Source organism: Muntiacus reevesi, chromosome 3 (assembly GCF_963930625.1).
Source record: "Muntiacus reevesi chromosome 3, mMunRee1.1, whole genome shotgun sequence".
NCBI lineage: Eukaryota > Metazoa > Chordata > Mammalia > Artiodactyla > Cervidae > Muntiacus > Muntiacus reevesi.
Window position 1 is genome coordinate 190551399 of NC_089251.1, and position 27660 is coordinate 190579058.

The following is a 27660-nucleotide window of genomic DNA, read 5'->3' on the forward strand; positions in this document are numbered from 1 at the left end:
CCACCCAATTTCTCTATTGCTGTGACTCTTCTCTAGAAAGAGCAGAACAAAGTAGAAAAGCACCCCAGGGGGAGTACAAGTCTGGGCTTCAACTCAAGCTCGGTGTGGAAGCTTCTAGGCCTGTCTCTGTGATTCTCAACCCTGGCTGCACACAGGATCGTCTGAGGAGCTTTAACTTTAGCTTTTTACTGATACCTGGCTCTGCCCCCAGAGATTCTCATATAATTGGTGGAAAGCTGGGCCAGCGTCAGTTGTAAAACTCACAGGAGGGTCTAATAAGCAGCCAGGATTGAGAATCACTGGCACACTCCTCACTCTCTGCTGTAAGTGTGTGTCTTTGAAGGGCATACAGACTCTGGCAGTGTGACATCATTGAATATAGAAGCCTTGATTTTCCAAGTTTGTTTTGCCTGAGGGATACAGGCAAATCACTTGGTGTCATTGAGATGTGGTTTCCTCATCCCACAAATGAGCATATTTATTAACTCAGTTGATATCTTAAGTTTCTATAGTTCTAACACTCCAGATTAATTGTGTGTCTTTATAGATCAAATTTCTAAGAGTTAACAACAACAAAAAAAGACTACTTCACAATACAAGGGAAATTTAAAACACTTTGTAAAGGAATGTAAATGCATTTATTCCTCTTTAATCTCCTACTCTTGTGGATCTTATTTGTATTTATTTTTTTCTGTTTTTCACATTGCTGAGGATGTTTTTTAAAATCAGATGTTTTTCTTCTCAGTCAACTAGGGCAAAATTCATGAGAATCATTATGTTTGAGTTGGGAATAAAAGAGGAAAGATAACAGCTACTTTTTAAAGTCCTGTTTAAAAATCCTTTCTGGAACAAAATAAAGAATTATTGAAAGGCAAGTAAATAAACATGGTCCTAATACTACCCCCCCCCCTTATTTTTTTCCTAACTCAAATTTTCCCCAAGTTCTCTTCTTCTGTTGTGCAGAAATTATTCAGAGCTCAATTTTCTCCTGCTCTTCTTCCATGTCTGTCTTCATAATATGGTATCCCACCAAAATGTTAGAACTGAACTGTACAAAAATGTGGGAGGGAGGAAAAAAGGGAACGTGATACAAAGGGAGCAGAAAGCCAACACGCTCCAGGTGTGAGGTTACACAACACCCCTCCATCCTCCTCAGAGTTTAATAATAAAAATAGACACTTGTGCTGTTGCTAGTAAAAACACTCTCTTGTATCTTTGCAGGTTTTACAGTCAGACAACCCTGGGTTTACTTCCTGTTCCACCACTTAACTACAGATGACTTGTACAGATTTTGAACACTGTCGACTGAAGTTTCCTCACCTGGAATGTAAGGATGTTGCAGAACTTAGTGGCTGAGTATTAATGTATCTGGGGCATCCCAGGTGATGCTAGTGCTAAGAACCTGCCTGCCAATGCAGGAGACATAAGAGATGTGGGTTCGATCCTTGGATTGGGAAGATCCCCTGGAGGAGGACATGACAACCCCCTCCAGTATTCTTGTCTGGAGAATCCAATGGACAGAGAAGCCTGGCAGGCTATAGTCCATAGGGTCACAAAAAGTTGGACATGACTGAAGTGACTTTAGAATGCACACACATATTCATATATCTAGGTTTTTTGAGCCAGGTTCAAATAGCTGTTCACTGTCTTCTCACTGTATGATAAAGGGCATGTTTCCTAACCTGCCTGGGCTTTCATTTCCTCACCCATAAAATGAGAATCACAATACACTCAATGTTGGTGTAAGTATATTAGGGAATGCATTAACACTGTGAAGGGTATAGTAAGCACGCAATAAACAGTCAGCTGTGTGTGTGTCTTTTAACAGGGTTGCTGTGAGGATTAAATGAGATGATGTGTGTGCGTAGCACTTGAAATTTAATAAATCAATATGAGTTTTTTCTATTCCAGGTAACTTTTTAGATACAGTCATCGAGAATATACCAAAAAAAAAAAAAAAAAAGGCAACGGTAATTGTTCTTTGCTGCATTGGGAAACACACAATGTATGCCACTTACCCATACCATGTTCCTTAATATTTAATGACCATGAAAAGAGTCTTTGGGTCTTCCATGTACAATTAAAGTGGTAAAGGACATCCCCAGAAGTATGCATGTATAAGAAGAACAGTCTAGCCTTACTATTTTGTCTTTTGAGTTTTATGAGCTGGTAATAGGTATACATTGAGGAATTAAAAAATTATTTTTGGCAGTCACCTGACAGTTTCTGGGAGATGATCCAGTATATACTAACCATTCAACCATGAGTCAGAAGCACTATTAAAACATGATGGAAGGGGAAAGAAGAGGAAATGAACAAAGCATCATCAAGAGATCATCTGTGAATATCTGATTTCCATGATCTCATTGCAGAGAACCACATATTCAATGCTGAATAGTTTCAGTTTCTGCATAGACCCTAACCTGAGATTAGGTCAGGTGAGAAAACAATGCTAACTGAGATAATAGTGAGGAGCAGCTTAGGTAAAGTATGGTAATCTAAATGGCTCCCACAACAGCAAATGTGATGAGGAAATTGTGTCTTTTATTTGATATCTAAAGGTAATCCAGTCTCTACTTCTAATGATAAATTATAAAAAGTAATCATTTCTAGAACTGACATTTTCAATGAACAGAGCTATAGTATTATAATCCTACAGGTAATAGACAATGCTAGGTCCTCACAACTGGCTGTATTTACCATGGTAACTAACACTTAATTTTGTTTACTTGCAACCACATTTCTGTATAAAAACATGAACTGAGTAGCTTGCAAATGCAGATGTCTCTAGAATACCTTACATTTGGTGAAAATATTGTAAAGGAATTGCTTTGTGTATTTATGACCCAAAGCATATGTTACTAGAATGGAATGTATTATTTTAAACTTGTCCTTGGTTCTTGCTTTGATGATGAGATTTTATGCCTGAGTAATTATACTTTTAAATCAAGATGAATTATAAACAAGATGCATAATGGATTAGAGGCAATGTGTTGTGGAGAAAACCTCAGGTACCTTATTATAAGAGATTGGTCTTTATCCCCTAATCTTGCCACTAAAGATATTACTGTAGTTATTGTCTGTTCATAGGAGCTTAAGTGAAATTCACAGGACATAGGTAAGTCACCAATGCAGATCATAGTTTGTATGTATGTCTAGTTTTTCTTGATTTTTTTCATATAACATTTGCTTTATTTGAGCTAATTTATATTTTCATATAATGATGGAAAGTTCCTAAAATTAATGGGAAAGTACATTTTAGAATATACTATTAATAATATACTATATTTAGATAATAATATACTATATTTAGAATATACTATTAATAATATACTATATTTAGATAATAATATACTATATTTAGAATATACTATTAATAATATACTATATTTAGAATACACTTTTAAATAAGCCTGTTGATTATAACCAGATGAGTTTTAACATTTAAAATCTGGAATGGAAGGGGTATGTGGGTGTGGGTGTGTGTGTGTGAGTGAAAGTGGATTACATTAAAATCATTTGCTTCTTTGCTAATATTTTCTTCATAAGGGAAGAGTATACTTTTAATAAATGCAGAAAATATAGCTGTAGTAAGTTTCTCTTCAAGATATCTAAAGGTCAATCTTGATTACTTACTCAATATCTTTTATAGAAAAATAAAATCGTAGAACCAGAGAATGTTGGAACTACAAAACCCAACCTGTAATTTTACAGATTGGATAACTATATAATAACTAAGGCTGATAGCAATCAAGGGATTGACCAAGGTCACACAGTGAGACAGCAGTGCAGCCAACATTCCTTGGGATAAATAAAATTCCACCTTTAGTCTAGAAAAATCTCAAATTCTCTCCATCTTTTATCTTTTATCATGTTCATTGAAAAGGTAGCATATTCTGTATGTGCCTTTTTCACTCTGTCATTTTTTCACATCTCCACTGTGTGTACGTATGTATATTTCACACGTATTGGGCTGTGATTTCAAGAACAATATACATACTTATTGTGCTCGGTCACTCAGTTGCGCCTAACTGTTTGTGACCCTATGGTCTGCAGCCCAGCAGGCTCCTCTGTCCATGGAATTTTCAAGGCAAGAATACTGGAGCAGGTTGCCATTTCCTATTCCAGGGATATAGTTACTGGTGTGTGTGCAAAAGTATATACGTGTATGAAGGAGTTATGACAATAAGGAGATGGATTATTTGCTCATTCAAATAAATACTGCAGATCAGGGCAGTCACAGAGCTAAAAATCTATTCCAAAAATATTTCACAGATATTTACAGTTATTCTTATGAAATGGTTTTCTGACTATGTGAAATTCATATGATGATCGCTAAGTTGAAATGGCATTTCAATTTACAAAGGAGATTTTATGTGTATATTTTCATTTACATTAATATGCATGATGATTGTACAGGTTAAAAAAACCGCAAAGTCCAGTAACAAAAAGCAAATGCCCTGTTCAGCTGGAGAAGTTAGCGAGGATTCACCCAAACAAAATGCCTTTCTCTTTTCATCATACCATGTCACCTCTCAGGAGAGTCATAGTCTTTGTTTTAAATTTGTATTTCACCTGCCTTGAAAGCCATACTTAATAGAACTTCTCAAATCCTATTTACAAAAGCTATACAAAATTAGAGTCCTTCTTCATTATCTGCCAGGAGATTAGTTCCAGGAGTCTCTGTTGATCCTTAAATCTGACTCGGCTCTCTCATATCTATGGATTCAGCATTAGTGGATTTAACCAACCACGGATGGAATTTTTGACTGCAGTTGGTTGGATCCATGGAATGGAAACGGGTGGAGGACCCATTGTATATTTACTGAAAAAATTCACACATAAGTGGATCCAGGCAGTTCAAAGTTGTTCAAGGGTCCACTATATTTAAAAATAAATACACAGATGTATAACTATTTATTCCAGTAATAATACTATTAACCACATTAACTAATAGTGACTCCACCAGGCACTGTGATAAGTGCTTAAGTTCTAGTTCATTTAGTCTTTCTGTGATTTTGGGGCAGTAGAAGGGAGAGATGTTAAAATATCTAACTGGTGTATGTGGTGGCCACCAACCAATCTAAGAGGAAAGAATTTGTGCTGTAGAACTGGAGCAAGCCCTGGAGGCCCCTCCCAGGCCAGCCAGTTGCTGCAGAACTGGAGCAAGCCCTGGAGGCCCCTCCCAGGCCAGCCAGTTGCTGCATTGAGGGGTCTGAAGGGGAGGAACCGGGTGTGGGGGAACTTACTCAGGGTCTTGGGTATTTACCAGCTGAAGCCAAAGCAAGTTTATAAGCTGCACAAGGTCTCAGCCTTAGCATATAATGAAGTAGAGATTCAAACCCAGGTCAGGTTGTCAGCAATTCCACCTTTCCCTAGATCATACCCCGAATCTGCCTGCAATATAGGAGTACCCAGGAGACCTGGGTTTGATGCCTGGGTTGGGAAGATCACCCTGGAAAAGGAGATGGCAACCTACTACAGTGTTCTTGCCTGGAGAATTCCATGAACAGAGGAGCCTGGCAGGCTACAGTGCATAGGGTCGCAAACAGCTGGACATGACTGAAGCAACTTCAGTTCAGTCACAGCACACCAGGCTTCCCTGTCCTTCACCAACTCCCAGAGCTTGCTCAAACCCATGTCCATCGAGTTGGCGATACCGTCCAACCATCTCATCCTCTGTCATCCCCTTCTCCTCCTGCCTTCAATCTTTCCAAGCATCAGGGTCTTTTCCAAGGAGTCAGGTCTTCACATCAGGCAGTCAACTTCCACATCAGGTGGAGTTTCAGCTTCAGCATCAGTCCTTCCAATGAACATTCAGGACTGATCTCCTTTAGGATGGACTGGTTGGATCTCCTTGCAGTCCAAGGGACTCTCAAGAGTCTTCTCCAACACCACAGTTCAAAAGCATCAATTCTTCAGCACTCAGCTTTCTTTGTACTCCAATTCTCGCATCCATACATGACCACTGAGAAAACCGTAGCTTTGACTAGATGGGCCTTTGTTGGCAAAGTAATGTCTCTGCTTCTTAAAATGCTGTCTAGGTTGGTCATAGCTTTTCTTCCAAGGAGCAAGAGTCTTTTAATTTCATGGAAGTGACTTAGTACAGCACAATTAAGATTTAATATTTGTAAAAGTTAAATTGGTTCGGTTGGTAAAGAATTGGCCTGCAATGCAGGAGACCCAGGTTCCACCTCTGAGTCAGGAAGATCCTCTGGAGAGGACGTGGCAGCCCACTCCAGTATTCTTGCCTGGGAAATCCCATGGACAGAGGAGCCTGGTGGGCTACAGTCCATTGCCAGAGCTGAACATGACTTAGCAGCTAAACCACCACCACACAGTAAAAATCTAGAAAATTCACCAGTTCTGAAGATAATCAAATGAATATCTCAGAAAGTAACAAATGCAGTTTTAAAAATATAATGACCGAAGCAGAATGGCACTGTTGGAACAATATATGTCCTTCTGAGAAGCCTATGTTAAAGGGAACAGTCTGATATTTATTGCCTAAGTTCTGACATACTGTATTTAAAAACAATCTCTCAAATTCTCTCAAATCCCAATATAATCTTATCTCATAATCACTGAAGTTTCAATGTCTCTAACTGTTCATAAAGAAGTGCCAAGCAAACAGATCAGATGCAGTAAATGGGCCTTAAGAAAATATTATTTCCTGTTTCATATTTTTACAAATCTTTTAATTTTTATTAAACATTTCCCTTGAGTTGTGATTCCTACTTCTAGGGAACAATAACATCATCTTCTTACTGAAATCACATACTGTGATCAAATAAAATAGGTTGAGGGTATGCCTGAAAGTAAAACCAATTGCACTAAAGGTGGCCCTGGGAGTACTTCCACTCAGCTGGTTAAGTAAGTCGGGCTTAAGCATGTTAGTCGGAGCCAGCTTACCTCACAGGAAAAGCCAGAATAGCCTGGGGGACAATCACATTTTTCTATCAAGTGAGCTGGAGGAGTCACTGCTGTGATGCGTCCTTGTTCAGCTACCTCCATTGAGATTTCAGAAATCCTGGAAATAGCGAGCAAATACTTAGATGGCAGTACCAGTAAATTAAGCTCACCTAGCAAACACTCAATCCTGCAAGAGGGGTCTTCCCAAGGTTTTGTTAACAACCACAAACTCATTCTACTGTTTTGAAGCTGCTAAATTCTAGGGGCGCTATGTTCCACATCTTACCCCTGCATTTTGGCTTCTTCAAAGTGTGAGATTCCACATTAGCAAAATATTCACATAAATCATAAAGTGTTTAGGAAATTAGATGTCTGATGTCCTGTTGAGAAGTTATTATAAAGAGTTTTCCCTCCGCTTCTAAAAATGTGAGTAGCTTCAGGTAGACATGGCCAGTTAATTAGATATTTTCATTCTTTCAAACAGACAACCCAAGGTCATTCTCTGTTGGCAAATCTCCTGTCATTACTAGTGAAATTGCTTTTACTTTGCAACTGGTCCCAATTTCTTGCTCTTGAATCTCTGAACATTCTTTCAAGAACTTTAGAAAACCACCTAGAAAACAATGTTTGAGCATAATATAGTAATATTGATCTCTTTCTGAAGATAAAGAACCTCTCAAATTAGTCTTTCCTTCAACTAACTTAACCCACCTTTCCTATTGGTGGAAAGGTCCTTGTAATTGAAAAAAATTATTCACAGTGAAAATACTGATACTTTTTGCAGTAATTTGAAATTATACATTAAAAATATATGCAGTCCATAAACTCAGACTATTTCATGACTGACTAACCGGTAACATGAAATGTTCTGCAAATAAACTTTTAAATGAGACAATGAATAGTTTTGCTTCAATAAAAGGCACCTCTAAAAGCTTAAGGAGCTTGAATCATAAACTTTATAACAGGCATAGGTAGGTTTTATTGGTACTGAATTATGAATGCACATTCTGATTTGGCTCCTATTGTAATCTGCGATCTGAAGACCAGCCAGCCTTTATGAAACACATGTTCAGTTAAAATTCAGATTTCATTCTCCTCTTCTTGTAGATACATAGCATTTGTGATATGTAAATAAACTCCCCTCCTTTAAGGAGGACTCTGCATTCTCTGAAGGAAAAAGAAGGTAACCTGGTGGTTGTTGAGAAATCATCTCAGCTGGTATTTCATGGTATTCTATAACCCGAGGAGTTACTAGCATCATCTTCCCTCCTCTGGAACATACACATACACAACAGACTAGTGAGTATTTAAAAATCAAATGGAACCTGAATGGTGTTATCAATAGACATTTCTGTAACACATTATCTTTTTTTTCCCCTGGGGAATGAGAGACTGTTTTGCCTGAATCAAGGATTTAGCCAAACTCCAAAAAACAAAGTTGTTAAGATCTTCAAATAGATTTTTGTAAGAGAGTACAAAAGCAAAGAAAAAAGGAAATTTCAGCGTTAACATGTACGAAGTTGGAATCTCAAACCACATGTATAAAAAACTCTTTGCTTCTGAGACTGTCTAAATTTATAACTGAATAAAGAAGTGGGGTTCTGTCTTAACTATGTTGAGAGGAAGACTCAAACATACTTCTGATCTTTGTCAAAATTCCTTGTCTTACAAAATCAAGTGCTGATCCACTGGTTTCTTTGTTTTTATCGTTACTAGGTGTTCACTCTAGTTTTTATTGACTCTAGAAAAAGTGAAGTATTTACTTATTTTAATGTTTTTAAAAAGGAAATCCTAAGCCAAAGGATATTATTTAGTGAGGTATATGAAATAAAGTGATAAGAGAAAGGGACTTATGGGAAAAAGCAGACTTAAGGTGCAGAAAGGTGGGATCACTGTGAGAGGTGAAGAAAGCATGATGAAAAATGCAGGAACCATCGTTTCTATCAGATCTACTAACAAAATGTTCTGTGTACTAGCAAACTTTTTTACTAAAGCAGGGAACAATTTTCAAAATAACATATTTGCACACTCACAAGGTTACTTGCTGTCTTCTACAATATGTGAACCTGTTTGGCTTCTGTCACCTAATTTATATTTGATATTCTAAAATAATTAACAATATAATTCATAGGATATTTTAGTTCACGCTTTTTAAAATTACTTCATGGAAAGAATCTCCTGCTTGGGATTGACATATACACATTTTTATATTTAAAATATCAATAGATATCCAACAAGACCCTACAATTAAAAAAAATAATCTCCTGTCAGAAATAAGAAATATGAAAAACAAATCAAAGCAATACAGACTTGAAAGTGAATTTTGGTCCTTGATTTTGTCTCTACTTCTGGTATAATCACGAGAGCAATATGGATCTTCTACAATAAAGAAAGGATTTTCTGCCACACGCTTAATAATGGAAACATTTGAAACATGGTATTTTTAGATTCATTGATTTGTCAATGAGAGGGTTCATAATTTTATTTTCTTTTGCTTTCCTGCACTGATCTACTATTTTGTTACATAAGATTATTTTTAAACATCTATTGACATATTCTTACAGATATAATGGAGACACTAACATGCCAGAGAAACAGACTATCTGTAAAAACTCAACTTTCTGCCTCCATGGTAAACATTTAGCTACATCTGTACAGTTCCTCACTGTATCTCATTAGATAAAGTTTTCATTACACTTGAGGCACATGACCTCAAGTAAACATGTGTACTCATGATGTTGAAGTATCACAACTTCTTCATTATTTATTTTCTCTTTATTCTATCATTGTTATGTATATCTTGCTGCTAATTCTTCCCCCTCCCTGGTCCCATGGTACATAAGCATGCTTACTTGTCTCTCAGATTAAACAATCATCCCTTGACCTTTGACATGACCTTTTTTTTCTCTTTTACAACTTTATTCACAGAAAACAATATCTACACTCATAATATTAGATTCATTGTGTCCCATTCATTCCTCAAAACTTTGAGGCTCTTTCTGCCCTAGAACTTCACTAAAACTGGCATGGTAATTGTTACTGGTGATTCTAACTTTCAAAGAGCCTCATTTTAATTGTCCTCTTTGGGTCATTAAAAAACCATACCCACATGTTTACAGTACTCTCATCCTTTGGCTTTCATGACATCCATTTTTGCTCTTCTTCTGTGTACTTTCTTATCCAATGTGATCCCCAATCTTTCACATCATAAGTCAGAGGGAAGATGGCTATATCGTGTGATACACTGGAGTGAGCCGGTGCAAATGCATATGGTTGGAAGAGACAGGACCGACTTGGCCCTGCCCAGCTCCGCTGAGGGATGAAGGAGGACACTTTCTCAGCAATCTCACAACGTATTTATAGCCCAGCAGCAAACTCTCTCTACCCTGCAGGACATCGTCTCCTGAATTTCTGCTTAGCATCTGAAATTCACCATGTTGAGGATCAGTTCAATATTTGCCCCCTTAATCTTGCTTCTGGTTCTGTTTCTCTTGTTGGGGAAATGGCAGTGATAACTCACACCAGGTGACCCAGATGTCATTCTTGACTAGTCTTCTGTCATCACACTAGCAACCCAACTTATAAATCTTTCTTGTCTCATATCTCACTGTTCTTTCTTATAGACTCGAGAAGAAGAAACTAACTTGGATATCTATTATAGTTTACCTGCTTTGTCTCATGATATTTCCATATGTAGCCTTGATAAGAATATAATGGATATCATATAGTACATCCAAGAAGTCTTCACGGGTCACAGTTCTGCTGATTCGAGGATCATCACCATAATACTTCCATTCTTTCTGTTAACAAGAAAAGAAACCACTGTGAAGAAACTCAGGGCAAATCCATTGGCCACATGGGACCCAACACCTAACCACCTTACCTCTGTCATTTCAATTTCATGCCTTGTCAACTGGCCAATCAGAGGAGCAGCCACATGCCTGATGATAATCCTTGCATGAGCAGGCGTTCCACCTCGAATGATAACTTGTGGGTTGTATGTAGAGAAGCCTGTTTCTTCCCTAGCCTCGAAATAGATGGTGTATTTGAGTTTACCGCCATAGGCCATCAACTGATGAAATAAAATGAGAAATGATCAATTAGACAAATCTCCGAATAGCATTATTCTAAAAGCATGTTTTATTTTGCTCTCATGTGACTTCAACATTCTTGTCCTTACCTTCTTTCCTTCAAATTGTTCTGGAAGTTTCCAATAAAAAGGTTCCAAATGGAGCTCTTGTCTCACCAGGTCCATGTGTGCAACGATCTCCGGATGTTGAAAAATGATGCCTTTTGTAGTCGTGTGCTGCAGGGCCTCATCCACCAGCGGCAGGATGGTCTGCTCAGCCTTCAGCGTCACCTGTGTGGGAATCAAAACACAGCAGGGGGTTGAGTGTAAGTCTTTGGAGGTCTCCTCTAAAAGGACTGCGTGGAGACTTCCCTGGTAGCTCAGGCTGTAAAAGGACTGAGTGTTTATCTGCGGCCCCGTCCCCTTATGACGAAGTGTTCTCGTGAGAAACATAACTCACAGGCAACGAAGACAGGAGAGGTGATAAACCCTTTGGACTTGTTTGCCTAGTGAAATCTACAACATCTGTGAAACTGGTCTTTCATACTAACAAAAAGTAGAGTTGGAAAGTAGGAAGGATTAAAGGAAAATTAAGGTTAAAGATGAACATTTTTCCACCCTAAAGAGCAACAATTCTCTAAGGCTGGTTGGAATAAATGAGCGACCAGTTCAGATTTTCATTACTACATGAGCACACATCTACTTTCTTGCTCTAATGCTCTCGCTCTGCAGAAGGCAGCCTCTTCCCATCCCCAGACATAACATTTCCCTTGTAATGTTTATCTTGCTCACTTGGCATCTATTTCCTTATCCACAGCAAATGAATACTTTTAAAGAAAGAATAAAAAAGATATCTACTCCCATCATCTAATGGCACACGGCCCCTCTACCAGTTCTAAACGTGCACAGGGAAAGGCTACTCAAATGTTTTGCCGTTTCTTCCTGCCCCTTGGTGCCTGGCTAAAAGAGGCCAGCAGGAGCCAACGTTACACCATCACAGGGCCAGCAGGGCCTCACTCACCCACGCACGGATCAGTCCTTTGGCTTCAGAGCATTGGGTGGTGGCGCCAAAGCAATAGCAGCTGCTGCAGCCAAGCGGGTTCTTGGCCTCAAGCCCGAACTTGCCAGGCCGGCACCTGTCACAGCGGATCCCTTCCACATTCACCTGGAGAAAGAGGAGACTTCTTCAGAGTCCGTACGGGCAAGTTGGGAGAGGAATAAACTCAGGAATAAACAACAGGAGAATGTTTAAAGAAAATGAAACAAAAATAAATAAATAAAAGAACACTGAATATTAGACTCAACATCTCAAATAGCAGAGTAGGTCATCTCTTTGTTAGCATGTCATTGGTCTAAAAAACATTTTATTTATAACTACATACGTTATTAAGAATATTGCAATATTATTTACTTTTATATTTAAGCAGCACATTTCCTACTATTCCACAGTGAGGATTATGAAAGTCATTAGAATTTTGAAAGTGAAATGAAATTTCACTGATTCCTAGACAGTGATGTGATGCAAAGTTGTGAAAAGCAAGAAAGATGCTAAAATATAGATTCATATAGTTAATCTGGAATACTGAATATACACACATATAGCATGTATTAAATGTAACATATAACCATAATATGTAATAATGCACCATCATACTTTTTGTTTTGTCAAGGACTTTTAATGGCAGAAGCTTTCATTTTCCTAAATTTTCAAGACTCTTCACAACCTCTCCAGATTTCACCTTCCTCTTTCCTTGGACCCTCTTTGCATAGACTTTTCTTGAAAATATACTAATATTTCTGACCCAGTCTTTACTGCATTTATCCTGGGATTGATTTTCCAGAAATATCTTAGGGGGAAAAATCCTTCTTATCATTTTTAATCAACTGTTTTTCTACATCACTTAACAATATTAATGAGGGCTGAAATTTGCATAGAGTCATTGTTTGTAATGTCAGTGTTTATATTTGATGAAATTTTACTGAACTTCCACAGCAGTAAATATATTTTTCAGTGTACAGTGATTGCAGATTAATTTGAAGAGTAACTTTTTAAAAAAATAAACTATCATTTAGCTGTGGTTTTCTCTAGTGATGCTTAAGAGAACTGACTTCTTTTCTCTTCCAGATTATTTTTAAGAAAAGTGAATATGTAAAGAGAAACTAAACTTTACTTTCGAAAATATATCATTCATTTGAGCTAGGGGAAAAAAAATGGGTTCTGGTTGAAAATAAGTTCTTAAAAAGCAGTGCTTATCTGTATGTCAGGAAAAGTCTCTGTGTCTGGCAATGAATTTTCACATGCCATTCTTTTTGGCTAAATGATGTAGGAATAAATAACTGAAGTTAAAACAGCAATGCAAATAGAACTGAGCAAGGTGTTTGTTTTTTTTTCCTTCCTGAATTTCAGCAGCACATACCTTACAAGTACACTGCCCAGTCTGATCGATGCAGGAGCATCTTTTAGTCTCTAAGTCACAGGTTGAGTCATCAGTCCCTGGCAGGAAGCAGTCACAGGGACTGCAGTGAGGGTAGTTCCAGTGACCTCGAGTGCACTCTGTACATTTTGCACCAGAGAATTTTGGATGACACTTGCATTGGCCCGTGTTTATATTGCACTGGAAATCCAGGGAGCCTACTGAGCTGCAGTTACAAGCCTATAGAGGAGATAAAAACAGCAACAATTAACACCATTTCACAGGCAGTATCTTTAAATTTTAATTCTAATGCTTCTATGCTTCCATTAAGTACATATTAATCATGTGTCTGTTATATGCTTTGTACTGTTCTAGTTGAGTCGCTTGGGAAACATTGGTGAACATAATGCTAAAATTGCTTCCTGCACTTACTAAAATATATGAGTGTCCAGAAGCCATAAAGCTATTGAATAAGAAAGAAACTGCATTTTCTCTCTTTGTGGTGAGGAGAAGTTAGGTATAGATTTTCTTCAAACACCTCTTGTTTCAGAGTAAACTTCTGACAAAGCCATTTTAACTTATCATTTCATTTTTACAGCATTTATTGTTTAGAGACATATTACAGTTTCGTCAAGGCAGAGAATATATAAATATAACACAATGGAATAAGCATGATATAATAGGCGAAGTGCAAAATCCTATCAAAGTATATAAAAAGTACCAAACCAGATGTGGGGAAGCCACGGAGAATTTAGAGGAAAAATGATATTAGGATTTTTTTTTTAGAGTTAAGTTTTGCAAACAAGCCCAATTTGAGGTGTCTTGCTGGTAACCTTTTTTTCTTCTTCCTAGATATACATAGGATCTTCTCTTAATTTATGTAATATGATATCTTGCTAGAATTTATACAAGTTTGAGTCTTTTAAAAAATTAATTTACTGGAACATGGTGAGCTCTTTTTTTGAGAATACAATTGTTTTTTAATTCAGTACTATTTCTTCAACTTCGTTATTGATTTTTACTCCTGTTCTAATTTATCAATTTTCTTCTTCAGGATCACCTGTAATTCTGAAAGTACATAGTTTCTGTCTACTTGTCAAATCTATAATGTATACTAATGTCTTCTGCAGTCACCTCCCTGTTTGCCTCTCAAATTTGTTTTTTTGCTCTTGCTCTCCTACACAGTGAAAACTCTGCTGTATGTACATACCATCAATGCTAATTTTAATTTGCATTTTTAGCTTCTTTTCAATAATTTTTTTCTTTTTTTTCAATAATTTTTTTGTTTCATCTCAGCAGCAATTTTCAATTTGCTGCTCATCCACGTGTCCTGTCTTCTATTCCTTAAGGCTTTCTGCTTCTGATTTAGAGCTCAAAGCTCCTTGAATTTAAATGAAAATTTAAGTGAATTACTAAAATGTTATTTAAGATCTTGGAATACATCATTTTCAGAGATGAGCTGTGCCAAGGATCTCTCTGCTGTCTCTGAGCTCTAAACTCACTTCTCTTTGCCTTGTCTTATGACATTATAGTTAGTCCCCTATGGGCATTTCCCCCTGGCCAGTAACAGAATGTTAAAATTAGTCATTAGAGGGTCCAGGAGAGACTCAAATAAGGTCATGGTGATAGAAAGACATTTCTCTTCTGGGTTGTGGCTGTTCGTTACTATCGTCATCACTATTATTGACTTATTTAGCATGGGACCCCAGAGGTCCACAAGGAATTCCAAGCTGAGCCATCAGGCCACTCTCTCCCCTGCTGTTTAGGTCTGCACTCAAGCTCTGAGCATGACAGGCTGCTTCTCAGTAGCTCCAGCAAGTCTGCATCTTCCAGTGACGATGGGCAGTATCTACAGGCCAGCACTTGCCCATAAACTCTGGCAAGTTATTTGCTATTGTTGTTGTTGCTGTCATTGTACCACCAGCAGGCTGTGTATCTCTGTGGTTGCCACACTCTCTCCAGAGATGTCTGAACCCGAGTATTGTTGGGAGTGGGGAATGGGGGAAGACCTTGCTTCCTTTCCGGTCCACCCCCTTACTCTTGGGGCTTCCCTGACAGCTCAGGTAAACCACCTGCTTGCAATGCAGGAGACTCGGGTTTGATCCTCGGGTCGGGAAGATTCCTCTGAAGGGAATGGCTACTCACTCCAGGATTCTTGCCTGGAGAATCCTATGGACAGAGGATCCTGGAGCATTCAAGGGGTCACAAAGAGTACGACACAACTGAGTGACTAACACTTTCACTTTCCCCTCACCCTGGAAGTAGTAGCTACTCTTTTGTACCTACCACTTCAAGATCTTTTATATCCCTCTTTTATCCTTTTTGTAACTAACTTTTACCAGTTAACAATTCTTTATATTCTACTTTTCCTGTTAATATTGGACTTCCCTGGTGGCTCAGATGGTAAAGCGTCTACATATAATGCAGGAGACTTGGGTCCAATCCCTGGGTTGGGAAGATCCCCTGGAGAAGGAAATGGCAACGCACTCCAGTACTCTTGCCTGGGAAATCCCATGGATGGAGGAGCCTGGTAAGCTACGGTCCACGGGGTCGCAAAGAGTTAGACACGACTGAATGATTTCACTTTCTTTCTTTCTTTCCCTGTTTAAGTTTCCCTGGTGTGGCTTCTGACTCCCTAGAGGGTATCACCTCTCTCTGTGTCTGAGTTTACCGCCATCAGGGTTTGTACTTAAGTCTATGACCTGACTCTTTTTGGGACTTTCCTATTAATCTTTCTCCTCAGAAATACAGCTCTATGGAAGACTCATACACATAGTGACTTGCCAGATTTCCAGATCCAAGTCTGGCTGGATCTCACTTGGCATTTCTCACACTTTCATTGCTCAGCTCAATTCTTACATCCACCGCTACTAAAGCAATTCGTGCTTCTGCTCCTGCCAACAGCTGAGTTATGGGACACCTCTTTCCAGGATGTGATGCACAATCACCAGCGTCCCATCTATTATCTCTTTCCTGTCCAAATGTTTGGTAAAATATCTTCTCAGATTCTGATATTAAAATATCACCTGGCCTTATTTTTGGTATCTTTATGATTCAGTATTTTTCTGTATTCACTGTTCTCCAGTAAAAAGACCTGCAGTATGGAATGCTTCTAAAAGTTATTTTAAACTCAAAGGACTAAAAGTGATTATTTATTACACTATAAACATTGCCATAGCTTCAAAAGCATAGAACAAAGCACTGTCATCAAGCCAAGTAATTTGTTCTGATAGAACATCAGATGTAGAATGAGAATTCAAAATAAGGATGATTGACTTATCCACTTAAGTAATCTTTCCTTACTTATTTAAACAAAATTGGTCATAATCAGAAATATAAATCTATGATATGTTATGGAAGCTATAATCACACAATAAATTTTAAAATTGTCTTATGATATATTTAACTAAAATAAATGTATTAGACTTTATTAACTAAAATAACTTTCTTTAGACTTTAAAATGTGAAATATCTATTTCTCAATTTATTATATAAAATGAAAGCATTAATTCTTAAAAACTAGTCAAAAAATTGGGACCTTTTCAAATTGGGAAGTTTATTCAGGAAGTTATAGTAGACAATAAATGAGACCATTAACCATATGTTTAGATGACACTATAGCCAACATGAAACTTAAATCATAATTAGCTGTAATGTTTGTTTAGCAATAGAGGATTTACGCACTGTTCCCCTGCTAGTGAAAGATGGCAGGCTTTATATTCTTTATATAAAGATGGCAGGCTTTATATAAAGGCTCAAATGATGTGTGTGCTCACACCTCAGCACAGAGAAATTATCCATGACACAAAGAAAGGAAAGCTATAAATCTCAAAAATCACTGTTCATTTAGATTATAGTCATACAAGATTTTAAATAGTAGAATACATCCTCATAAATAATTGTGAGGGCTCTAGAAATTGTTTGTAATTGTTCATAATGATGAAGTGTCTAGCTATTCAGAAATTTAGATTTGTAACAGTGGGTCAAAGTAATTAAAAAATTTCAACTTCAGTCAACATAGTATTTACTCAATGATCACTAAATGTAAAGATACAAAACATATAAATAGTTTTAAAAAACTTGGCCTAGGGTCTTCGCTGGTAGCCCCGTGTTTGAGAGTCTGCTTTGCAATGCATGGGACCCAGGTCAGATTCCCTGGCCCAGGGAGATCCCACATGCCGTGGAGTGACTAAGCCTGTGCACCACAACTGCTGAGCATGAATTCTAGAGCCCTCGAGTGGCAATGACTTAGCTCAGGTACAGCGGCTGCTGAAGCCTGTACACCCTAGAGCCCGTGTTCCACAGGAGAAGCCACTAACCCGCATACCGCAATGAGTGAGCAGCCCTCACTTGCTGCAACTAGAGAAAGCCCGCCCACAGCAATGAAGACCCAGCACAGCCAAAAACAGCTAAAAGAACATAAATAAATAAAATTATTGAAAAAACCTTATTTGGTCTGCATTCATCCATCATCTGTTGCAAAGCAAAACCTGGCAGTCACCCCTAAGCCTTTGCTTTCTTATTCCTTAAATAAATGAATTCAGCCATATCTTATTCAGTCATAAGAGTTGTAACTTAACTTGCCCTGTAAACACTAGTGGATAATTGAGGCCAAGCTGCTACAGGGCTTCCCTGCTAGCTCAGTGGTAAAGAATCTGCCTGCAATGCAGGAGTCACAGGATACACAGGTTCCATCCCTGGGTTGGGAAGATATCCTGGAGGAGGGCATGGCAACCCACTCCAATGTTCTTGCCTGGAGAATCCCATGGACAGAGGGGCCTCGCAGGCTACAGTTCATGGGGTCGCAAAGAGTAGGACACGACTGAAATGACTTAGCACACACACACAAGCTTCTATCAATGCTCACCAACACTTTCACAACAGCCTTATAAGCAACCTTCTAGCCTGAAGCTGTATAGATTTCTCTAAATGTGAGTCTGGTCATATCACTTACTATGGTTCACTCATGGAAAAAAATGGGGAATTTTGTAAGGAAAGGTTGTTTAAATGACTTCAGAATCCTCTCAATTAGCTCCTGAAAACTGATATCCAGGTAAAATTTTGGGGAAACTCTTGTGGATTTTTAAAAAATTCATTCTTAATTTCCTTGTACTTTGAAGATACATTAACATTGCATTGTGTATAGGTATGAAGTTAGAGATGTTTCTAGTTTTATTTTAGAATTTTTGGCTCTTTGTCCTCCTTTTTGGAAAGTATCATGGATGAAGCTGTATAAATGTGTACTTACTTTAATCATCTTTCCTACAAGTAAAATGTAAGATAGTGATCGATTCCTACAATCATGCTATAGCAATAGATCTGTATCGTTTTGTAATATTGACTCTTGAAATGCCCAACTACAGAGTTCTACCAAAATAGAAATCCTTAAATGACATTATGAGATGAAATAAAGCGGTTCACTCACCTTGCAACCAGTGGTGATGCTGTGGCCCCAGCTGTGAGGTGCGCATTTAGAACACTTCTCTCCAATGGTATTGGGTGGGCAAATGCACCGACCAGTCTTTGGGTCACAGTTATTACCCAGATGGGAACAGTCACAAGCTTCACACGTGAAAGGATTAAAAAAGAAAAAAAAAGATATAAAATGTTGAGTGTTATGTTTGTGGGTTTCTCTGTGATTTATGCTGCTTTATTTTCCATACTATAGTTAAAGATCCTCGAAAATGACAACTCACCTCGGTCATTTTTCAAATCATAGTACAGTATAATTCCCCAGGAGGCGGGCACAGCAACCCACTCCAGTACTTTGGCCTGGAGAATCCCATGGACAGAGGAGCCTGGGCCATGGTCTACAGGGTCGCAAGGAGTCAGACATGGCTGAACGGCTAAGCACACATGCACACGAGCACCGCATGCATCAGAGTGGTTGTCCAGTAAACATATACTGAGTTTCATTAATAGTCTAAAAATGTCAAACACTTTTAGCTTTTTGATTAAGGATAAAAAGAACTGATGTTTCCTGTTAACTGTATTCCCTTATATCTAATTACTATCAAGGTTAAATTTTTTAATATTTAAGTTCATAACTAAACATAACTATGGGCTTCCCTCACAGCTCAGTTGGTAAAGAATCTGCCTGCATTGCAGGAGATCAGGGTTCAATTCCTGAGTCAGGAAGATTCCCTGGAGAAGGAAATGGTGACCCACTCCAGTATTTTGGCCTGGAGAATTCCATGGACAGAGGAGTCCATAGAGTCACAAGAGTCGCATACAACTTAGCGATTAAACCAGCACCAAGTTTATAACTAATTTTTCCATGATCTATAGATTAATATTTCCTTCCTGTGAAGAGGGCAAACATCCTTGTCCATTACACATTCTCAAAGAATGCAAAACTAAGATCTGAAGAAAAACAAAAATATTTGAGAAGATCTTCAAAGCCATCCAAGACAAGGAAGGCATGACATTATTAGCTATAGTTGACTCAGTTGCTGAGTAATTTTTACTGCACCACTTCAAATCAGAGAAGTGAAACAAAGAAAAATGCCATCAAATACTCAGATTCAAATAGAAGACTAATGTTATAAGAAATCTTTTAGTTAGTTACATGATGATTAAATCCTTTTAAAATACATTTAGGATATTTAAGTTCACTTCTCAAGGGATGACACTTATCATTGCTCACAGGATTTACCCTAGCTGTGAAAAATATTTAGCACAAAACTTGACATAAATGTTAACCATTATTTTTATTATTATTGTTGTTGTTGTTACTGATTTTAAGTCAATGAATTTACTTTATATGTACCACTTACTAAGAAAAAAATTTTTCACAATATGCTTAAATTTATGTGCAAAACAATTGGGGCAGTTTGAATCATTACTTGCAAATAGAAATTAACCATTCAATTAGGGAGTTTGAGATGGACATGTATACACACTGGTATATTTGAAACGATACTTTATGGCCATTCAGTTCAGTTCAGTTGCTCAGTCACGTTTGACTCTTTGTGACCGCATGGACTGCAGCAAGCCAAGCTTCTTGTCCATCACCAACTCCCAAAGCTTACTCAGGCACATGTCCATCGAGTCAGGGATGCCATCCAACCCTATCATTCTCTGTTGTCCCCTTCTCCTCCCGCCTTCAATCCTTCCCAGCATCAGGGTCTTTTCCAATGAATCAGTTCTTTCCATCAGGTGGTCAAAGTACTGGAGTTTCAGCTTCAGCATCAGTCCTTCCAATAAATACTCAGGACTGATCTCCTTTAGGATGGACTGGTTGGATCTCCTTACAGTCCAAGAGACTCTCAAGAGTTTTGTCCAACACCACAGTTCACAAGCATCAGTTCTCTGGCACTCAGCATTTTTTATTTATAGTCCAACTCTCACATCCATACAGGACTACTGAAAAATCCATAGCTTTGACTAGATAGACCTTGTTGGCAATGTAATATCTCTGCTTTTTAATACACTCTCTAGGTTGGACATAGCTTATCTTCCAAAGAGCAAGCATCTTAAATTTCATGGCCGCAGTCACCATTTGCAGGACTTTGGAGCCCCCCAAATAAAGTCTGTCTCTTTCCATTCTCTCCCCATCTATTTGCCATGAAGTGATGAAACTGGATGCTAGGACCTTAGTTTTCTGAATGTTGTGTTTTAAGCCAACCTTTTCACTCTCCTCTTTCATTTTCATCAAGAGGCTCTTTAGTTCTTTTTCGCTTTCTGCCATAAGTGTGGCGTCATCTGCATATCTGAGGTTATTGATATTTCTCCTGGCAAGCTTGATTCCAGCTTGTGCTTCATCCAGTCCAGCATATCACATGATATACACTGTATAAAAGTTAAATAAGCAGGGTGACAATATACAGCTTTGACATACTCCTTGTCCAATTTGGAACCAGTCTGTGGTTTCATGTCCAGTTCTAACTGTTGCTCCCTAACCTGCATATAGACTTCTTAGGAAGCAAATCAGATGGTCTGGTATTCCCATCTCTTTCAGAATTTTCCACAATTTGTTGTGATCAACACAGCCAAAGCAGAGGTAGCCATAAAGCAGAGGTAGATGTTTTTCTGAAACTCTCTTGCTTTTTCGACGATCCAATGGAAGTTGGCAATTTGATCTCTAGTTCCTCTGCCTTTTCTAAACCCAGCTTGAACATCTGGAAGTTCACGGTTCACACACTGTTGAAGCCTGACGTGGAGAATTTTAGGCATTAGTTTGCTAGCGTGTGAGACGAGTGCAATTGTGTGATAGTTTGAGCATTCCGTGGCATTGCCTTTCCTTGGGGTTGGAATGAAAACTGACCTTTTCCAGTCCTGTGGCCACTGCTGAGTTTTCCAAATTTGCTGACATACTGAGTGCAGCATTTTCACAGCATCATCTTTTAGGATGTGAAATAGCTTCACTGGAATTCCATCACCTCCACTAGTTTTGTTCGTAGTGATGCTTCATAAGGCCCACTTGACTTCACATTCCAGGATGTCTGGCTCTAGGTGAGTGATCACACCATTGTGGTTATCTCAGTCATGAAGATCTTTTTTGTATTGTTTTTCTGTATATTCTTGCCACCTCTTCTTAATATCTTCTGCTTCTGTTAGGTCCATACCATTTCTGTCCTTTATTGTGCCCATCTTTGCATGAAATGTTCCCTTGGTAACTCTAATTTTCTTGAAGAGATCTCTAGTCTTTCCCATTCTATTATTTTCCTCTATTTCTTTGCTTTGCTCACTGAGGAAGACTTTCTTATCTATTGTTGCTATTCTTTGGAACCCTGCATTCAAATGGGTATATCTTTCCTTTTCTCCTATGCCTTTAGCTTCTCTTCTTTTCTCAGCTATTTTTAAGGCCTCCTCAGACAAGCATTTTGCCTTTTTGCATTTATCTTTCTTGGGGATGGTCTTGATTACTGCCTCATGTACAATGTCACGAACCTCCATCCATAGTTCTTCAGCCACTCTATCACATCTAACTCCTTGAATCTATTTGTCACTTCTTTTGTGTAATTGTAAGGGATTTGATTTTAGTCTTACCTGAATGGTCTAGTGGTTTTCCCTACTTCCTTCAATTTAAGTCTGAATTTGGCAATAAGGTGTTCATGATCTGAGCCACAGTCAGCTCCCCATCTTGTTTTTACTAACCATATAGAGCTTCTCCATTTTCAGCTGCAAAGTATATGATCTATCTGATTTCAGTATTGACCATCAGGTAAAGTCCATGTGTTAGAGTCTTCTCTTGTGTTGTTGGAAGAGGGTGTTTGCTATGACCAATGAGTTCTCTTGGAAAAACTCCGTTAACCTTTGACCTGCTTCATTTTGTATTCCAAGGTCAAATTTGCCTGTTACTCCAGGTATCTCTTGACTTCATACTTTTTCATTCCAGTCCCCTATAATGAAAAGGACATCTTTTTTGGGTGTTAGTTCTAGGAGGTCTTGTAGGTCTTCATAGAACTGTTCAGCTTCAGCTTCTTCAGCGTTACTGGTTGGGGCATAGACTTGGATTACTGTGATACTGAATGGTTTGCCTTGGAAATGGACAGAGATCATTCTGTCATTTTTGAGATTGCATCCAAGTGCTGCATTTCAGACTCTTTTGTTGAGTCTGAGGGATACTCCATTTCTTCTAAGAGATTCTTGCCCACAGTAGTAGATGGCCATTAACTCACCTAATTCTTTTAAAACCCAAGTGAGGCAGATACTATTATTTTCCTAATTTAATAGATGAAGTTTGCAGGGTACAGTGAGGTGAGGTCACTCAGTCAAAGTCATATAACTAACTGTTGGTGGTGTGCAGTGGTAAGTTGACTCAGTCTTGTCTGACTCTTTGAGACCCCATGGACCATAACCCATCAGATTCTTCTGTCCATGGGATTCTCTTTGCAAGAATACTGGAGTGGGTTGCCGTGCCCTCCTTTAGGGGATCTTCCTGATCCAGGGATTGAACCTACATCTCTAAAGTGGGAGAGCCACTAAACAAATCCAGGCTGTTTGGTGAGAGTCATGTTTTCAAACATAATGCTACCCTGCCTGTTTTATGCTTTTTAAAAATTTTTTTCTGTTCTGCTTCTCTGGCTTAGAATGCTACTAAGTTTGCATTTCTAAAATGTTATCACCATTTCATCATTTTAAAATAATGCTTTTGATATTTATAATTTCTGGTAGTGGATATATTTGAATTTGTAGCACTTTTTCTTCAATTAATATTAAGTAAAAATGCTAGTGAGAGTTGTATTTATAAAGAATAGAGTATATTTTAAAATGCAGCCTTATACACTTTTTAGTAAATACATATATTTTCTTAGAGATTATACATAAATTCTGAGAAGATCTACAATAATATTATTCAGAGTAACTTATAATGGCTTAATTTATGATAAAAACTGTTCATCAGAAGTGGTTGAGAATATCTTAAAGGTACTGGTTTTTAATATTCTTCCCACCCCAACACAATTTGCTTCAGTAGTCAATAATCATGTCTTAAAATCTTGCCATGTATTTACCGTGTTCTGAAAGTGTATGAGTATCATCAATGTTGTACTACTGAGTTTAGTAAACAAGACTAATACTCAACCAAGTGACTGTTGGAACAGAGGTCGATTCCAGCTTAATAGTATAAAATCAAGGCAAATGCTCAAACTTTACTTTCATCTGTAGTGTCAATTCCTATTTTCTTAACTCAGGATCTGTAGGAAGGCTGTGGCTGGACATATGAGGACCCTGCTTGAGGGAGCCACAGTTAGCAACCCCAGCTTTCATTTTCTCTGGAGCTAACAAACATCTATAGCCAATCTATTTCTCTCTCAGAACATCACAGTTTTCAAGGCACCTGAAAGTGGATGAAAACATTTTTTTTTTTTTTTACAATACCAGAAAAAGATACTAACTTCTCTGATCATTGTACCAATTTTGCAACAGGAAAAGGGAAAGTTGAACTGTATTAGCTTGGGAGTAAAGTTTAAACTAAGATAATACTGGCACCAGAAAAATTGAGCATCTGACTTTCAAGCTGCAGTAGCCTTTGAGTGACTGGCTGAACAGAGGTCACAGTTAGGGAGGGAGACAGCAGAACTGGGATCTACTGATGGATTTTTATTGCAGGCACAGCTATTTATAGGGCAGTGTTTCAAATTACAATGTATTTCCTTTAACTTACTAAAAACATATGCAAAGCATTAGGTTAAGCATTTTTTTGTATTATATGTTTGCCTGCTGTCAAGGTGTATTTCCTTTAATCTCCGGGAATCTTGTAGAACAAACTGCTACAGACGGCTAAATACCAAAACCAGGTAGTGAATGCATTGAGCTTGGTCTCATTTACAGACCTGTGCATCCGCCTTCTTGGAAGTTGAAGTAGCCATGGGCACAGTGATCACATTTCTTTCCTGTTACTCCCGGCTGGCACCAACATTGACCATTCTCTTCACAGTCAAATGATTTGGACCCAAAGGAGTTGCAGTTGCAGGGGACGCACCCTCTTGCCGATTGGAGGCCAAAGGTCTCAGGCTGGCATAGAAGTGGAATGAGAAAAATTCAATTTAAATCAATTAATACACAACGACAGTAGATGCACTGTAAGATCAGGTGGGAAAAGAGGAGCCTGTTGGCTATAAAGGTTCTCCAGTGATGTTATGAGAATTGGACTGTCATTTAACCTAGTGGACTTTTTCTATGATGTCCAAGAGAAAAGTGCAATTACTCTGAAATTTCATTGAGATTATTGGTGGAACTAGGGTGCTCTCATTCAGCCTATGATATTTTCACCAGCCTTTTCCTATGTGTCTCAAGATTCTAATGGCAATGTGGAAAAAAGTGAGGATGGCAATTCTATTTAAAGAAAAATTTGGTTTCATTTCTAATAATCAGAATTGGTTATTTTCAGATATTTTTAAGTCCTTTTACTTGGTAAAAATGCTTTCAATATTATTGGACAGTCACCTAAAGTTAAAATAAATCTTTTTCCTCTTATATTGGGTCTAATTTTTGTCGTATATCCATGAATACTTCTAATCATCATTACATTATAAATGTAACTCTTAGGTTATGCCTATACTGACAAAAAAATTGGTGTAACTAACATCTAGTTGCTTGGGTTTCATCCTAACAATCAAAGTTGATTTGTGAGAACACATATCAAAGCACCAAATTAGGTAGATGAAGGGAAACTTTCATCTCTGATGAGTTATTCATATGCATATCTCTTATCTATTTGTAACAAATGACCTTCCATGGTCCAGCATTACTAGCTTTGGCTGACTTTCTGGAAATGCATGTTATCAGACCTAGAATGACTACATTAGAAAATGCTGATGGATTAAAAATCATTCCTACCAGAAAAGTGAAAAAGCACATATCCTACTTAAAGTATGTCAGGGCTGTCTTTTAAGTAGAAGTTTGTCACATTATTATGATATTTTAATCTGGAAAATTAGTCTCAGTAATTACTTCTTTGTAAAACTAACTCTTATTTTGGAAAATTAGACTTAATAATTACTTTTTGGAAAATAAATCTAGCTATTTAATGTGAGCCACCCAAAGAGACATGATTAAGCCTCATTATGTATTTTTGCCATTATTGTTAACAATATTAATAATAAGTCCTATAAAACAAAATCATACTGAAAGTCTCTTAAAATGACTGTTGCTAAGAATAGTTTTCTTTTTAAATCTAAAATGGGTTGATCATGGTTGATAATCATTTTAATCTTTACTTTTGTTCTTGTCTTTATTTTTAGTTCTTTGTTTTCATAAAATAAATAGTTCTTTATTTTATTTTAGTTCTTGATTTTATTTTTAGTTCTAATTCAGATTCATTGTATAATTAAAGAAATTGTGTGACACTTGTAACAAATGACCTAATACTTGATTCTGAAATTAATTATAAGAAAGAAAAGAAAACATATAATATTTTTATTAATAAAAAGCAATTCAGTGTACAATTCTAAATACCAGGCCTAGAGAAATAGTCAGAAATTGAGAAAAATGCATGCATGCTTATTACAGTATTATTGATTATAATAATGAGCAACTGTAGAGGTACTTAAATGTTCAGTGTTAGAGAAAAAGCTGAATAAATTAAATTGAGGCATTCATGTTATGAAATATATAAAATCATTTAAAATCCTGTTTTGAAGCAGTTTTAATGATATGAATATGGGTAGAATATAGCATTAAGTAAAACTTCAAAAAGCAGAATACAAAACTACATATACACTATGATTTTAATTACATACCCACAAAGGCACACATACCACTCAGACACAAACAAATAGAAACTTATATACATAGAAAAAAAGACTAGAGCATTACATAGTAAAACTTTTTTTAAAAAGTAATAGTTTGCATTTGTTTTTATTTCCTAAATTTTCTTGACTTAGAATGTGCATTGCAGAGATAGTACTTTACCTTCATCTTTACCTCCTAAGTTTGCTTTACTTAGCATATCTATCTATAGCTACACAAATATCTTTAATGGATAGACCAATAAAATAGTAAACTTTCAAATTATTACATATTTAAAAAATTCCAAAGTTGATTATGTAAAGAAATATATGAGAAGTAATGTCTTTATCATACTTTTCTAATATTTACCTAGTATAGTTTTAAAACCTGAAAGTCAAAGTGGCTCAGTCATGTCAGACTCTTTGTGGCCCCATGGACTATACAGCCCAAGGAATTCTCCAGACCAGCATACTGGAGTGGGGAGTTGTTCCCTTCTCCAGGGGATCTTCCCAACCCAGGGATCAAACCCAGGTCTCCTGCATTGCAGGTGGATTCTTTACCAGCTGAGCCACAAGGGAAGCCCAAGAAAACTGGGGTGGGTAGCCTATCCCTTCTCCAGGGGATCTTCCTGACCCAGGAATCAAACTGGGGTCTCCTGCATTGCAGGCGGATTCTTTACCAGCTGAGTTACAGGTATACCAAACAAATATTACCAAATTTCAGTAATAAAATTTTAATAAATTGTTCAAAAATTTATTTCACAGTCCAGGGAAAATGCTGTAGTAAACAAATTTTAAAGAACATTCTTAGTAATTGAGATTAATGAGGTAAAACATACAGAGAAGCGAGTGCCTGCCTAGTCTCAGTGGTAAGTTTGATGAGCTCATATAATTTATTCTCATTTGGATAATAATAAAAACTAGCACTTACATATTGTTCTTGCCATGTGCCAAGCAACATTTCTAAAGCCCTTTACAAATATGAACTCATTTAAATTCTCAAGACAATCCTGAAAGATAGCTATTATCATAAACTTCTTGGAGTGGTGAAACTGAGGCACACAAGGGTCAAGTAATTTGGTCAGCAGCT

General features: G+C 37.5%; 1 protein-coding gene across 1 annotated transcript in view; it reads right to left on the minus strand.

Moving 5' to 3' along the window:
- LAMA2 (laminin subunit alpha 2) overlaps positions 1 to 27660 on the minus strand; it is a 673037-nt gene that overhangs the window by 218225 nt on the left and 427152 nt on the right. Inside the window, exons 21-28 of the mRNA XM_065931349.1 lie at positions 24675 to 24855; positions 18821 to 18957; positions 13399 to 13635; positions 12003 to 12146; positions 11093 to 11272; positions 10796 to 10984; positions 10579 to 10712; positions 6913 to 7030 (exon numbers count right to left, since the gene is read on the minus strand). Coding sequence (XP_065787421.1) covers positions 6913 to 7030; positions 10579 to 10712; positions 10796 to 10984; positions 11093 to 11272; positions 12003 to 12146; positions 13399 to 13635; positions 18821 to 18957; positions 24675 to 24855 — 1320 coding nt within the window. The remainder of the gene's footprint in view (positions 1 to 6912; positions 7031 to 10578; positions 10713 to 10795; positions 10985 to 11092; positions 11273 to 12002; positions 12147 to 13398; positions 13636 to 18820; positions 18958 to 24674; positions 24856 to 27660) is intronic.